The sequence below is a fragment of the Rhincodon typus genome, chromosome 26 (assembly GCF_021869965.1).
Source record: "Rhincodon typus isolate 14 chromosome 26, sRhiTyp1.1, whole genome shotgun sequence".
NCBI lineage: Eukaryota > Metazoa > Chordata > Chondrichthyes > Orectolobiformes > Rhincodontidae > Rhincodon > Rhincodon typus.
The window spans coordinates 10544972-10561346 of NC_063357.1; the positions used below are offsets into that span (position 1 = coordinate 10544972).

A 16375-nucleotide genomic window follows, 5' to 3' on the forward strand; every position below is an offset into this window, starting at 1 on the left:
ATTGACCTCAAGGGACAGAATGGGAGAATGGCATTGAAGTAGAGAAGGCGCCATGATCTAGAGCAGACTGAAAGGGGCTGAATAGCCCACTCCTGTATCTATGTTCCTCCCTAAAGTAGCAGACCCTCCTTTCTTAAAACCACCTGACTTACCTTGCTCTGGGATCCGCAGCTGCCCTCTTGATAGGTCTGCCTGAGATAACAGCAATGCCCATTACTGAACTCTGGCACTGCTTGCCAATCAGATCAGCTTGGGAAAAGCTTTTATTCTGTTTGGTAGAATATTGACGTTGCAAACACAACAACATTCATTGACAAAAAAGTATTGATACAGGCAAATGAGTATTACGAGAAAGGAAAACAACAAAAAGAAAACAATTGTACCCACACAATTATAAAGGGAAGCCAAAAATGTTAGATGTATTCTCTAGCAAAGGAAAAATTAAAGATTAGTATGATTCAAGTCAAAATAATGAAGATATGGTAAAGGTTATTTTCAACAAAGTCCGGACATGAAAACCTTTTGTCTTTAGGACATGGGTGGTACAATGTTATACTAATTGGCCATAACTAATTGTCTGAAATATTATAATCCTGACAGTCGTGTTCAGCTGGACATTCTGTAACTCTGATTAATAAAACATGAAGGAGCAATGGTACATATTCACCTCAGGATACTGTGTGCCCTCGAGTGGAAACTGTTAGTTTTTGTTTCCACAATATGTTACTCACCCTTCCACCAGAGAAATGCTGTCAAAGTAAGAGCTATGAAATGAACGACTACTTGGCACATTAAATATGGACTTTATTGAAGCATTCAGAAAATTTTTTTTCCCAGTTCCAGAGTCTCTGAGCAGAGGGGGCAGATTGGGACAAATTACAAAATTAATTGAGTCCTGGAAAGATGTACACTGTTGGCTGAATGTTCTTCCATAACAGTACGATACTCAAGTACTCTTTGCTTAATTTAAAAATAAACGTGAACACGCTAAGCAAACAAAAAGCCCATTAAAATAGATTCTACAGCTGTTCAACTGTATGTAAAGGCGCAGTGTGTAATACAATTGGAGAAATACTGAAAAATAGATACTTTGGCATTCAAGCTCAATTACTATTGCAGTATATAATCAAAGCTAAATAAAATTCTGTTGAAAAATTTTGGATGAGGAAGGCATTTAGTTTGAGACAACATTTTACATTATCGGACTAATTACAATAGTCACTTGAACGGTTTATTTACCACTGGGTTAAAACTAAGTGAATCTATTACCCTTGGTAAAGAAGCAATTGGTGTATTAAATTACCTGTCACGCTAATGCATACAAGTGAACTTCCTCAAGACTGCTGTGAAAGAGTTATCCTAATAATTTGCTTCAGTAAGGGTGACTGAATTTTCATTCAGACTAATAACATGATCCTCAAACCTACATGTTTGTGGCTATTCTCAAGGGGAATTGATCAGATTTATTCCCATTCTTTCTAATTGTTGGGATGTCATGTTGAGGTTGTATGGGACATTGGTGAGGCCTCTTATACTGTGTGCAGTTCTGCTCTTCCTGCAATAGGAAGGGGTTCAAAACATATTTACCAGGATATTTCTAGGAATGGAGGGTTTGAGTTATGAAAATAGGCTGGATAGTTTAGGATTTTTTTCACTTCAGGTTAGGAGGTTGAGGGGTGATCTTAGAGAGGTTTATAAAATCATGAAGAGCATAGCAAAAGGTGAATAGCAAAGGTCTTTTCCCAAGGGTGGGTAGTTCAAAACTAGGGGGCATATTTTTAAGGTGAGAGGAGAAAGTTTTATAAAAGACATGAGGGGCAACTTTTTTTTTTTAATTCTTGTCGGAATGAACTGCCAGAGGAAGTGGTGGATACAGGTACAGTTACAACATTTAAAAGACTTTTGGATAAGTACATGAATAGGAAAGGTTTAGAGGGATATAGGCTAAATGCAGGCAAGTGGAACTTGTTTAGTTTGGGAATGTGGTCGGTGTGAACTAGTTGGACCGAAGTGTCTATTTCCATGTTGTATGACTCTCAGTGGAATATTTCCTAGAATTTTCTACATTGAGACAGAACTGAGGTGAACTAATTTTGAAATGGATATAATTGAGTAATAATAAAAAAGGGAAGACATGCAATTTTGCTTTGCACTGCGCCAAATCTGTTTCTTCGATATCACAAGAACTCTAACAATGGGCAGAACATGCATACACTCCACACATATATGAAGTTACTCTAAAATAATCTCCCCCACTTCATGGATAAGGTCGTAAAACATCTGTAGTGTTGAGGATGGAGAGAGAGGACGTAGGTCAGACTAAGCCAGCTATAACTGAAACCACATTAATTCCTTTAAGAGACAGGTTGACAGGTCAGTCAAACCATTTACAGCCCAATGTCAAATATCTGTATTTCCTGTTGAGGATTGCATATTAAGCCAACATTCTGGCTAGTTTTGCTGCAAGATTGTTTTCAGCATCTACTATATCAGAGGCAACCCTGTAGTACACAATATCACCTGAAATGGCTGAGAGGGATAAGACGCAGCTTCAACAGTTTTATTAATGCTGACAAAAGAATACTCAAGTGAAAAATTCATAGACCACAGTCTCACAAGTTGAAGGAACTATTTATGAATAATAACATAAATATATATAATAATCTGAACTAACAAAATATTTACATGTGAATTATAGTGTTTTGATACTTATGGAAATGTCATTCTAAAAACGTAGTTATTACAATTGTGCACTGAAAATTGTTTTTGTAATCGAAATAAACCACGTATAAATCTGCATTATAGAAAGAACTGCTTGATATATATTCAATAAATATGAAAAGGCAATGCAAGATTACACATTGTGTAAAATCACCGTTTGAAGGAATGTCATAATGGAATAGTCACTGCAACATTACAGTTAAAATGCTTCATGTTAGTGTCTCTTCTTCCCACTTCACTTCTGAAGAATGAACTGATCAATGAACTCATTTTGTTCAGCTTCTACTTTTGACAGTGCATCATATTCTATCCGGTACCTGCAAAGAGAATGATCTTGTGACATAGTGCAGCTAGAAAGAACCGATTGTAGGATTTATGTAAATGATTCTATATTTATTAATCTACTCTAAGAGCTGCAACTTTATGCATTTAGTAAGTTGAGCTCTATTATGGAAGATTAAAGTACTGTGTTAACAGTAGTAAATTGAGAGAAAAAACAACTCAAATTCAATTCAGAACGTTATTTTTACAAAGTTTTTATTGTTGTTGAAGAATAAGAATGATAAAATTGAGCAAGAACTGTTTTGCATAAAGTTAGGAGGGGTTGTGCAGCTGGATGTAAATAGTTAGTTCTTCTTTGGCCTTAAATGATTTAGTCCAGTCAAATAATCTTCATATTACAGATATAACTGTTGGTATATTATCACCCATTTCTACACAACAAAAATAATTCTCATTTTTATGTCCAAACTCCTTCATCCCTGAAATCTCCAAAGACTTTTTGTGCCTATAACTCTGACCTGTTGTGCAGCTTCACTTCTTTCACAGCACCACTAATGGTCACATTTCTGGGATCTAAACTCTGCAATTCGTCCCTAGACCTGTTTAGCTCCACATAATCTTAAAACCAATCTGTTTTATTAAGTGCTTGGTCAGTCATCCTCGTGTTTGCTTTACCTCAGTGGCAGTCTGTGTTTACTCTCCTGTGAGGACCTCAAAATGGCTGACAATGTTAAAGACACTATATAACTTCAACATGTTGAGGATCTATTTATAATCACTACTTAGGCTATCTCCAAAACTAGAATTTTAAATCTCTACTTCATTCTAAATTAGAAATGCCAAGAAAAAGTGACTCAGCTTGCTGTGATTTCTCACAGCTTTTCAGAATGAAGGAAGCAAAAGAAAATTAGGTTTTTGGAAATCATAACCCAATATTCTGCCAGCACTTCAGAGCAATCTGTTGGCCAGTAACTGAGAAATAGATATCCCCTTTGTCAAGGAATAGTGTACCAACTTTGAAATGAAGAAGATTTTGATTTTAAAGATATAATATGGCTAGTGACTAATCTTGCATTCTTATAATCCTTGGTCTAACAGGTGTACAGCAGTACCTGATACAGACTCAGTTTTTTAGACCAAGTTCCACACTGTTTGCACACAGCTTAAGATACAATTAACATTTCAACCTCCATACTCACCTCTTTAGTCAACAACAGTGGTACAAAATATATAATAAATTGGTGCACAACGCACCAATACCAAAATATAACTGCAGGAGAGTGGCTGTATTTAACAGTACCATTACAGCGACTAATGCAAGGCAATTGCTCAATTCTCTTTTAGTATTAGTAAAAGATACAAGATTCTGACAAACCTCTCAAGCTGCATTTTCTTTTCAGCTATTAAAGCTTGGAGCTGCTGCTGTTGAGCTTCTCTTTGCTTGGCAACTGATTTCAGAAGATTTCGAGCACCTATGGCCTGTAGATGACAAGAGAAATAATCAAAAACTCTACGAGATCTTTAACAAACCTGTGAGTCAGTTATTTTCCCTTACTCTATTAGATTCTCCAAAATGGCGACCATTCCTATTCCCAACTGCATAGCACAGTGGTATAGTGTGCAAACAAGTGAATCAATTCCATTACATTAAATAAAGATTCAAAGTTTAGGCAAAGATCTGTAGCTCAGGTTGTGGGTGAGGTTGTTAACTTGCTTGCTGAGTTGGCTTGTTCTCGTTCAGGTGTTTCATCACCGTGCTAGATGACATCATCAGTGGAGCCTCCAATGAAGCGGTGTTATTCTACTCCGCTTGGAATTTATACTGTCTGGTCCATTATGATGAATAGTGTCATTTCTGGTTTTGATCTGTATGAGTTTGAATGTGGGGTCCAATTCATTGTGTTTGTTCATTGCATTAAAGGTGGAGAACCATGCCTCTAGGAATTCCCGCGCCTGTCTGTGTTTGGCTTAGGCTACTCTGGTTACCTTGTTCCGGTGAAACTGATGGCCTTCATTGTCTGCGTGTACCGATATTAAGGAGAGTTTGTCGTGCCGTTTTGCTGCTAGTTGACGTTCACTCATTCTGATGGCTAGTTTCCTTCCTGTCTGTCCGATGTAATGTTTGTGACAGTTGTTGCATGGTATTTTGTAAACCACGTTGTTTCTGCATGTTGTGGGAATGGGGATTTTATTCCTTGTAAGTGTTTGTCATAGAGTGGGTGTGGGCTTGTGGGCCACCATGATTCCAAGTGGTCTTGGGAGTCTTGCTGTCAGCTCCGATATATTCTTGATGTATGGCAGTGTGTTAGGGCGTACTGTGTCCTCCTGTTGTTGTCTGTTTAGTAGGCATCTGCGAATGATGTTGCGGGGATATCCGTTTTTAGCGAGGATTTTGTATTAGGTTTGTAGAAGTCATAATCAAATATTCTGCGCCAGCACTTCAGAGCAATCTGTTGGCCAGTAACTGAGAAATGGCTATCCCCTTTGCTAGGAAATAGTGTACCAACTTTGAAACGAAGAGGATTTTGATTTTAAAGACATAATATGGCTAGTGACTCATCTTGCATTCTTACAATCCTTGGTCCAGCAGGTGTACAGCAGTACCTGATACAGACTCAGCTTTTTAGACCAAGTTCCACACTGTTTGCACACGGCTTAAGACACAATGAACATTTCAACCTCCATACTCACCTCTTTAGTCAACAACAGTGGTACAAAATATAAAATAAACATATATTTTGTATAGGCACCTATACAAAATCCTCGCTATAATCTGATATTCCTGCAACTTCATCCGCTGATGCCTACTAAACAGAAAACAACAGGAGGACACAGTACGCCCTAAAACACTGCCATACATCAAGAACATATCGGAACTGACAAAAGACTCCTAAGACCACTAGGAATCACGGTTGCCCACAAGCCCACACCCACTCTACGACAAACACTTACAAGGATTAAAGACCCCATTCCCACAACATGCAGAACCAACGTGCATTACAAAATACTATGCAACGACTGCCACAAACATTACATCGGACAGACAGGAAGGAAACTAGCCATCAGAATGCATGAACCTCAACTAGCACAGAACGGCACGACAAACTCTCCTTAATATTGGTACACTCAATAAAGGCCATCAGTTCAACTGGGACAAGGTAACAATAGTAGCCCAAACCAAACATAGACATGCACGGGAATTCCTACAGGCATGGTTCTCCACCCGTAATGCAATCAACAAACACATAGAAACCCATACAGATCAAAACCAGAAATGACACTACTCATCATAATGGACCAAAAAGTATAAATTCCAAGCGGAGTAGAATAACACCGCTTCATCGGAGGCTCCACTGATGATGTCACATAGCATGGTGACGAAACATCTGAACAAGAACAAGCCAGCTCGGCGAGCAAGTCAACAACCACATTAAATAGAGAATTTTGTACCCTCAGACAACAAAGGTGGATACCTCTTTCCTTAGCCCCATTATATATTCTCCATATTACAAAGCAACTTAGTTTACAATCAACTTTCATGGGTAATTATTGCAATTAATTTTATCTTACAAACCCCAGCTGGAACCAGTTCCATAAAATTTTACTTAGGGAATGCATAATAATCAGTCTTGTACAGTCCTAATTGGGATAAAAATTATCTAATGTCATTATTCTAGCTGATTGTTCAAAGCTTCATAAAAGTGAAATATCTGTTTGAATCAGTGTTGAAAAGTCAATAGCACTGCCATTTCCCAACTGTCACTAAGTACCCATCATATGTATACAAATTTCAGTATTACATCTAGAGGAACATTACCTTCATCTTTTCATTCTCAGCTTCTTTAGCAAGTTGATCGACTATCTCAATTAAACCACCAACAATTTTTTGGAACTGGCCTATTTCTGAAAAAAAGATTTTAAAATTATTGCCAAATTTCACATAAGAACCATACAACATAATTGCCTATGACATGTCAATACATGAATTGTTCATCAACTGTTAGAATCCTAATCAGTGAGAATTCAATTTTTGTTCTTGTCTAAAAGTGCATCCAACTTTAAATCTCCAGGACACACCTACCATCAAAGTCTTACACCATTGCCCTCAAGACCCCTTCTACTGCCTTTATTGTTCCTTTAACACTGTTTTGACCCAACCTTGCTGTCTAAATCTCTGGATGTAATGCAACAGCCAAGTTATACTGCATTTGAAATACATGACAACAAGGTTTTAAACACTAGCTTTACTAATTCTTATTTAGCTGAAAGCAAAACAATCAATAATCCATAGTCCAGTACAAAACAACAATCGACTGCATTCGCATGCGATGAAATGGAAGCACTGCCACACAAATTTTGTTATTTTTTTCATACCTAGCAATATCAGCCTTGCACTAAACCACCAGCATAATGAATTTCCCATGTGTTTTCCAAAGCAGAATTCCAAAATTACAGTTTCTTACCCGAAACTATTCTACATATTTAAACAAGTTTAATTGTTCAATATTTCTCAACAATTAATACCTTGAGTTCCTGATGATCTACAGCAGGACATAAATGACAATTTGTCAATGGCATGGCATCTGGAAAATGTTGAATTCTACTTGGGAGGTTTTGGTATGCCTGTTTATGGTTCATAAATTCTCATCAACTGATTACAAAACGTGTTTGTTTTTACTCACTGTTGGGAAATGAAACGAGACACAGAGATATTTATCTTGGGTCGAAATTATCATCTGCAAATGAGTGAAAAGGTTTTCACTTTACCTGTCTAGACAATCTTTCAATTCAGCCAAAATAATCAAACCACATCCTTCCGGTATTTCACTCCCGTCACACATGGGAAACATGAGGAGGTCATGTTTCGATTGTCAATCTGCCATTGATCTTCATATTAACATTAAATAGTGTAGAAAACTTAATTTGGGTTATCAATTCACAATGTATTTTCCTTAAAGAAGTGCACTGTTTAAATGTAGAAGTTAGTTCTAAGGCAGCAGGCAAAGAATGTTTAATACAAGAACATTCTCAACACTTTACAAATAATTACTCCACTGTTCTACAATTTACATTTAAACCTTCTGTTGCTCACGTTATTAATCCTTTATTTAAATACACTGGGCACAAAGTAAGCTTTCCTGCAATTGTATTACAAATTGCAATCAATTCAGATTGACAAATTCCCCATCATTTTGTCTCTTTTGCCAATTAATGCAATCGTTGCTTGTAGTTAGCATTTTTAAAATCATCTGGTATCTGTTCCATCCTTAATTAGTACAGTATCTCTTCTCATTATTTTAAAATCATCCAAGAAAATGAACATTTGAGATATTGCAAGCCCACTTCTGTTTATTTTACACAAACAGCATTATCTTGGACTAAAAATTACAAAGATAGACACCTTGTTTTCTATTCTTTTCAAGTAAAATTTCAAGTTTGACTACCCCCAGTTGGGCGCTGTAACTAAAAGCAACCAGCCAGCTAACAAAACCTTGTTTTAAAAAAATGAATAGAAACTTATTAAACCAAATTATCATTGTCAGGGATGATGCTGCACCGCAGTCCCTGCAGTGTCAACCGGTTCTAAAGGCTCCCTTTCGATGGACACCCGAATGTGAACATAATTGCGAAAGAGGGGCAGACAGTCAGGGACTATGATCCCCTCCACAGGCCTCTGTCTGGGCCTATTAATGGCCACTTTGACCAAAACCAGGTGCTGATCCACAAGGAGTGCCTCTGAACTGCCTGTCCATCCCTGCACAGGATGCCCACACATTAGGGGTGTGCAGTTAAAGTACAATCTAGGAGCAGCCCCTACAAAAAAACTGAAGCAAGGCTACAAATGAAAATAATCAACATAAAATTTCCTTTCTGGATTTATTAAGGTGAGGGATTCCATGCTGGAAGCATTAATTAGAGGTAACTGAATCGATATCTTTGGTGAGGCCGAGTCAAAGGAAAGAGTCCCATAGTCAGTCTCCAACACTGATTCATTTTGAAACTCTGCCACCTGTGTTATCACAAGCAAAGTCTTGCTCATCTATCACCAATCTCCAGTGGCCTTCTGTTCTCGATGTATTGAGTCAAAACCTTCAACCTCAATTAAAAAGACCTCAGTAGTCTCATCCCATCCACCGTACCCAGATGATCTTCCCAAGCCTTATTTCCCAGCTCAAGTTCTCCAATGTTCAAACTCTACGTCATACACTCATGCATTTTCTTTCCCTCCACTTCAAAATTCTTCTAAACAAACAATGGTACAAGACTGGGCTCCTTCAACTTTAGTCCCTTACGCATGTCCCACTGCCTTCATTCATCAATGGCTTAACCTGCAGTCCCCCACAAGTTCAAGCATTCTCTCTTTTTAAATCTGTTCCAGCTCTCACTAATGTTTTTAAAACTTTTCTTAAAGTCCACTGCCCAGCAAGCTTTTAGTAACCACTCCCAAAATCCTTCTTTGGTTCAGTTTTCTTTTATTCAGTGAGACACAGCTGACAAGGGCAGCTAATTTATTCAATGACCGTCTGTGGATTCTCTCGAGAAGTTGGAGGTTAGCCACCTTCTTGAACTGGTGTAGTCCATGTGGCGCATGTAACACCCACAGTACTATTAAAAAGGAAATTTTGACACAACAAATGAAGGAATGGTTATGCAGTTACAAGTTAGAGTGGTGTATGTTAGAATAAAAGGACACACAAGAATTAGGAGGACCATGCCATCTGACCCCTCAAGCCTGCACTGATTGTGGTCTTCACTCCATTTTTCTGTCTGCCCCATAACCTCTGATGTTCAAAAATGTATGTAACTCCGCCTTGAATATATTTAATGATCCAGCCTTCACTGTTCTTTGTGGAAGAGAATTCCACAGACTAACAACCCTCAGAAAAAGGTCTCATCTCAGTCTTAAATAGGAGACCCCTTTATTTTTAAGCTGCAAGCCCTTGATTTAGATTTCTTCATGACACAAAACACCTTCTCAGCATCTGCTCAAGCAAGCCCCCTCAAGCCTATATGTGTCAATAAAAGCACCTCTCACCCTCCTAAATTTCAACGTGTACAGGCCCAACCTTCCTCAAAATAATCCTTTCCATCCAGGAATAAGTCAAGTGAACCAGTTCTGCATAACATACTTTTCTATCTTTCCTTTGTGCCATCTGCAAATTTAGCTACCACACATTTGGTCCCTTCATCCAAAGTCATTGTAAATGATTGAAGACCCTGCACTGATCTGAAGATTGAAGTAAAGTCACAGGTAGCCCAAGCAACTACGATGGTTAAGACACCAAGAAGGTGCAAGATTCTTTTTGATTTTCACGTTAAAAAGGTAGTGGTTTGGGGAGCGCCAATGATACATAAGTATATGAAGAATGATAAACAGAAGTTAAAAGTGCTTTACAGCCAATGAAGAAATTCTCAAGCTTTGTCATGTTGTGAAAACAATTTCCATGTGGCAAACAGCAATATATAAATGATTAGACCGATTTTGATGTTAGTTGAGGATTTACTAATTATACGAAATTTACTTTGCTATTTATTCTTATTTCCTGGAATTGTCAATTCCCATAACACCAAGGTACTTCAACAAGATCAACTCTTAAATGCTGAATAACAGCACAGGGTTTTCTAGCTTTCCTCACGAAGTCAATATTTTGACATTTGGGGGTAGGCCTTGTGTCTTCTCTCCGCACTGCTTCAAGCGCTTCCATGTTGCAGTCACCAGAGGTGGATGCAGTACAGACAATTTGAACTGACAGTTTAGAGAATCATGAAAACTTATGTATTCACTATAGGAAAAGTTTGATGCAAGTATAGAAATCAGGGAAGGGATGGTAATATGCTTGAACGAATTAGCATTGAAAGGAAGTATTAGCAGTTTTAGCAGGCCTGGGGATAAATCCTCAGGATCAGATGAGATGTGAAGTGGTGCACTTTTGAAGAAGGAACAAGACAAGATAGTACTCAAATGGTAGGGAACTAGGAAGCTCAGATGAACAGAGAAATCTTGGGATGCTTTTTTATAGGATAGTAAGGGTGGCTTATGGGACACTTGCTATTATCAGTTTAGGCATAGAATATAAGAGCAGGAAGGTTATGTTGCAGCTGTACAGAATTTTGGTTAGACCACAGCTGGAGTACTGTGTGCAGTTCTGATCATCACACTTATAAGAAAGGATGTGATTGCACTGGAGGGGATACAGAGATTAGCAGGATGGTGCATGGAATAGAGCATTTTAGCTACAAAGGGAGGCTGGCTAAGCTCACGTTGTTTTCTTTGGAGCAAAGAAGGTTGGGGGGGAACTTGATAGAGCTGTAGAACATTATCAAGAACATGGCCCCTGCCCCTCATAATCTTATACAGCTGTATCAGGTGGATAGAAAGCAGAGTTCCCCTTAGTTCAAGGGTCAAGAACAAGGGGACACAGTTTTAAAGTGAAACGCAAGAGGTTCAGAGGGAATTTGAGGAAACATTTGTACAAGTGCTGGAAACTGGGATTAGAATAGATGGACGTTTGATGGCCAGCACAAACACAGTAGGCCTCTCTGTGCTATTAACCCATCTGATCTGCTACTCATCATTGAGCATTTTTTTTTCCCTTAAAGTTTGATTCCTTTCTCAATCTCTTTAATTAACCATGGCTGGTGGATCTTCTCTTTAGAATTTTTCTTTATAGTAGAAACGGACTTATTTTGAGTATTCTGAAATATCCCCCTTAATTTCTGCCACAGCATCTCCATTGTTCTATCTGCTAGCCTACTGGTGAGGATCAGTTAGCTCAGTCGACTGCATGGCTTGTTTATGGCTGAGGTCACCATGAAGGTCCTGCCTTCTCAACCGCACCCCTCACCTGAGGTATGGTAACCCTCAGATTAAACCCAAGATCAGTCGTTTCTCTGTAACGAGCGCACAGCCCTGTAGCCCTCTGGAACTCTGCCGACTTTATCTTGTCTTGGCTAGTTCACTTAAGCTAGCTATGCTTTCATGTCCTCGTGGTTTGAAGTCTGGATGAAAAATTCAATTATACTGATTCACTGCTACCTAGGAGGGTCTTTACACTAATGTATTAATTAATCCTGTCACATTACACAAGACACAATCTAATATAACCTCTTCTCCACTTGGTTCCAAAGCATGCTATTCTCAAAGAATGCTCTTGAAAGCATTCTTGAATTTCTCATATAGGTTAGTAGTGCCAATCTAAATTTTTTTCTGTTTATATGCAGATTAAAATCAAGCATGATTATTGATATCCTTTTATTACAAGCACCTAAATTTTATTTTTGTACACTTGGTTTTAGTGTGGTTACTGTTAGGGGGCTTGTAGACGACTCCCACTATTGACTCTTCTCCACCCCCCCTCCCCACCCCCAAACTATTCTTCATATCCACCCAAACCGATTCTACATCCTGATTTGCTGAATATAGGTCATCTCTAACCATTGCTAATCTGCTATCCTTGTTTAAAATGCTACCTTCTCCATATTTACCTAGCCTCGTATTCCTTTTCAATGTAATATAGCCCACAATATTCAGGACAATATGATGGTTGATATGTCATATTTATAAATTTCAGTGTGTGCTATCAATTTCTTTTTGATACAAATGCTACATACAAGATAAAGATGGAGGTATCAACCCGATGAAACCACCAAACAGGACTACGTGCACGCCAAACAGCGAAAGCAGTAAGTGATAGACAGAGCTAAGCGATCCCACAACCAATGGATCAGATCTAAGCTCTGCAGTCCTGCCACATCCAGTCGTGAATGGTGGTGGACAATAAAACAACTCACTGGAGGAGGAGGCTCCACAAATATCCCCATTCCCAACGATGGAAGAGCCCAGCACATCAGTGCAAAAGATAAGGAGCAAAAGAAGCATTTGCAGCCATCTTCAGCCAGAAATGCCGAGTGGATGATCCATCTTCGCCTCCTCCAGTGGTCCTCACCATAACAAATACCAGTCTTCAGCCAATTCAACTCACTCCATGTGATATCAAGAAATGGTTGCAGACACTGGATACTGCAAAGACTTTGGGCCCTGACAACATTCCGGCAATAGTACTGAAGACCTGTGGCTCCAGAACTTGCCACTCCCCTAGCCAAGCTGTTCCAATACAGTTACAACACTAGTATCTACCCAACAATGTGGAAAATTGCCCAAGCACACAAAACGCAGGACAAATCCAACCTGGCCAATTACCACCCCATTAGTCTACTCTCATTCACCAGTAAAGTGATGGAAGGTGTCATCAACAGTGCTATCAAGCAGCACCTGTTCAGAAATAACCTGCTCAGTGATGCTCAGTTTGGGTCCCGCCAGGGCTACTCAGCTACTGACCTCTTTGTAGCCTTGGTTCAAACATGGATAAAAGAGCTGAATTCCAGAGGTGAGGTGAGAGTGACAGCCCTTGATATCAAGGCTGCATTCGACCAAGTGTGGCATCAAGGAGCACTAGCGAGACTGGAATTCAATGGGTATCAGGGGGCAAACTCTCCAGTGGTTAGAGTCATACTTGACACATAGGAAGATGGTCGTGGTTGTTGGAGGTCAATCACCTTAGCTCCAGGACATCTCTGCAGGAGTTACTCAGGGTAGTGTCCTCGGCCCAAGCATCTTCAGCTGCTTCATCAATGACTTTCCCTCTATCATAATGTCGGAAGTGTGGATGTTCACTAATGATTGCACAATGTTCAGCACCATTCGTGACTCCTCAGATACTGAAGCAGTTCAAATGCAACAAGATCCGGACAATATCCAGGCTTGCGCTGACAAGTGGCAAGTGACATTCATGCCACACAAATGCCACACTATGACCATCACCAATAAATGACAATCTAACCACCATCCCTTGATATTCAATGGTGTTACCATCACTGAATCCCCCACTAGTCAACATCCTGGGGGTTATCATTGACCAGAAACTCAACTGGACTAACCACATAAACATAGTGGCTACAAGAACAGACCAGAAGCTAGGAATACTGCAGAAAGTAACTCACCTCCTGTCCACCATCTACAAGGCACAATTCATGATTGTGATGGAATACTCCCCACTTGCCTGGATGAATGCAGCCCCAACAACACTCAAGAAGCTTGACACCATCCAGGACAAAGTAGCCTGCTTGATTGCACTACATCCACAAGCATCCACTCCTTCCACCACCGATGCTCAGTAGCAGCAGCGTGTACCATCTACAAGATGCACTACAGAAATTTATCAAAGATCCTCAGACAGCACCTTCCAAACCCATGACCACTTCCATCTAGAAGGACAAGGGCATCAGACATATGGGAACACCACCACCTCCTCCAAGTTCCCCTCCAAGCCACTCACCATCCTGACTTAGAAATATATCGCCGTTCCTGTCACTGGGTCAAAATCCTGAAATTACCTCCCTAATAGCATTGTGGGTCAACCCACAGCAGGAGGACTGTAGCAGTTCAAGAAGGTAGCTCACCACCACCTTCTCAAAGGCAACTAGGGATGGGCAAGAAATGCTGGCCAGCCAGCGATACCCACATCCCACATCCCATTGGGGCAGCATGGTGGCTCAGTGGTTAGCACTGCTACCTCACAGTGCCCGGGGCCCGGGTTCAATTCCACCCTCGGGCGACTGTCCGTGTGGAGTTTGCACATTCTCCCCGTGTCTGCGTGGGTTTCCTCTGGGTGCTCCGGTTTCCTCTCTCAGTCCAAAGATGTGCAGGTTAGGTGGATTGGCCATGCTAAATTACCCGTACTGTTCAGGGATGTGTAGCTTAGGTGGGTTATAGGGGGATGGGTCTGGGTGGGATGCTCCAAGGGTTGGTGTGGACTTGTTGGGCTGAAGGGCCTGTTTCCACACTGTAGGGATTCTACGAAATGAATAGAGAAACAAAATACAATCAGATAGAACCTTTAGTTCTGTCTTTTTATAAAACTTTGTAACATCTGTTGAGCCAAATGGATTCTATGAAGATAGAAGCAGGCTGTACAGGGTTGATGGGCTATGAGCTTGGAGGCTGCATGTATGTGGAATCCCCAGATAAAATGAGATTAATAACCATTGTATGGCTAATAATAACAGCCTGACGTTTGATGGTGGCACTGTAGCCCACGGAAAATAGTTAGTGGTGTCTGGGAGCTGGCATTCAGCCTCCACAATATATTAGTCAATAGACCAGACAACAAAAGCACCAAGGTGCAGGGCTGGATGAACACAGCAGGCCAAGCAGCATCATAGGAGCAGAGGCCTCTTCTAAGTCTCGGATTCACCAACAAAAGCACCACCCTTGTCAGCAGGAACGATTACAAAGTCAGGGTTGGATCAAAAAGTGAGGAGTGCAGTCTGTTCAGAGGAAGATAGGTTTGACTGGATGGGGGATTGAAGTAAAGGCAGCCGATGTCAGTCAAAAGCTCTCAACAAACAGGTCAAGTGCAGATTGGTAAAAGGCAATAGGAAGGGGTCCAAGTGGAGGCAGCATGTTGGAGGCAGGCGAAGGGATGTCTATTGGTCAGGGATAGGACTCTTGTCCAAATGAATGGGCATAGAAGCAAAGACAACGGCAGAAGAATTTAATGTCATGTTGTGCTGTTGAAGTAGGGACACAATTTGTAAAACGAAGTCCTTTTCTGAATACAGAACGTTTAGAGAACAGAAGGTCAGAATGGATAGTAAGTATTTGACAAGAGTTGGGATCGGGAGAAAGGCCTAATTTAGGTTAATGGCCCACTGTAGTACAAAGGGAGCACTGTCAGAGATGTCATCTTTCAAATGAGTGTTTAAACTGATGCTCAGTTGGCCCTCTCAATTCCATACAAATGATCCCATGGCATCATTTCGAAGAACAGGGCAAAGCTCTCAGTAATCCTTTCCGACAGTTACCTCTCAACCAACAATTTGCCATTTTGTGGGATCTTGTTGTGTACAAAGCATTTTCCATGTTCCCCACATAATTACAAGTCCTAAGCAAAGAAGTACTCAATTGGCCACCGAAAAATCGAGAAGTCCCGAGCTGGTGAGAGGCTTTGTATAATGTACATGTTCTTTCTATCCTAGTTTTCCTCACCATCCTTCGCCGCACCGCCGTCCCCCCCAACCCATACCGTGACAGATATCCGGCTCCGCACCTACTTTCTATAAAGTCCTTACACTCCTCCTTCAGTTCTATTGTACTTTGCGCCACCTCAGGGTCCAGGACCCTTAGTTTGTTGAGTTCGTCGAAGTGCAGGCCGGCCTCCCCGAGGGCTTCCATCGCCATCAGAATCAACTGTGCCCTCTCGTCCCCCCTCGCACTGCCACGGCGACAGTGACGGCTCTCTCCGCCCTGCTGCGCATGCGCGGCCACAGGGGGCGGGGCGCCCACGAACGTCGTGCGTGCTCAATATCAAAT

At 40.5% G+C, this 16375-nt stretch overlaps 1 protein-coding gene across 1 annotated transcript; it reads right to left on the reverse strand.

Moving 5' to 3' along the window:
* Positions 1-783: 783 nt before the first annotated feature.
* On the reverse strand, positions 784-16327 carry ift20 (intraflagellar transport 20 homolog (Chlamydomonas)). Its single transcript, XM_020532844.2, has 4 exons — positions 16117-16327; positions 6821-6906; positions 4379-4482; positions 784-3038 (listed from the first exon to the last, which is right to left on the reverse strand). Exons 1-4 carry the CDS (start codon positions 16241-16243, stop codon positions 2957-2959), a joined length of 399 nt encoding a protein of 132 aa, XP_020388433.1. The 5' UTR covers positions 16244-16327; the 3' UTR covers positions 784-2956.
* Between the last annotated feature and the right edge of the window lie 48 nt (positions 16328-16375).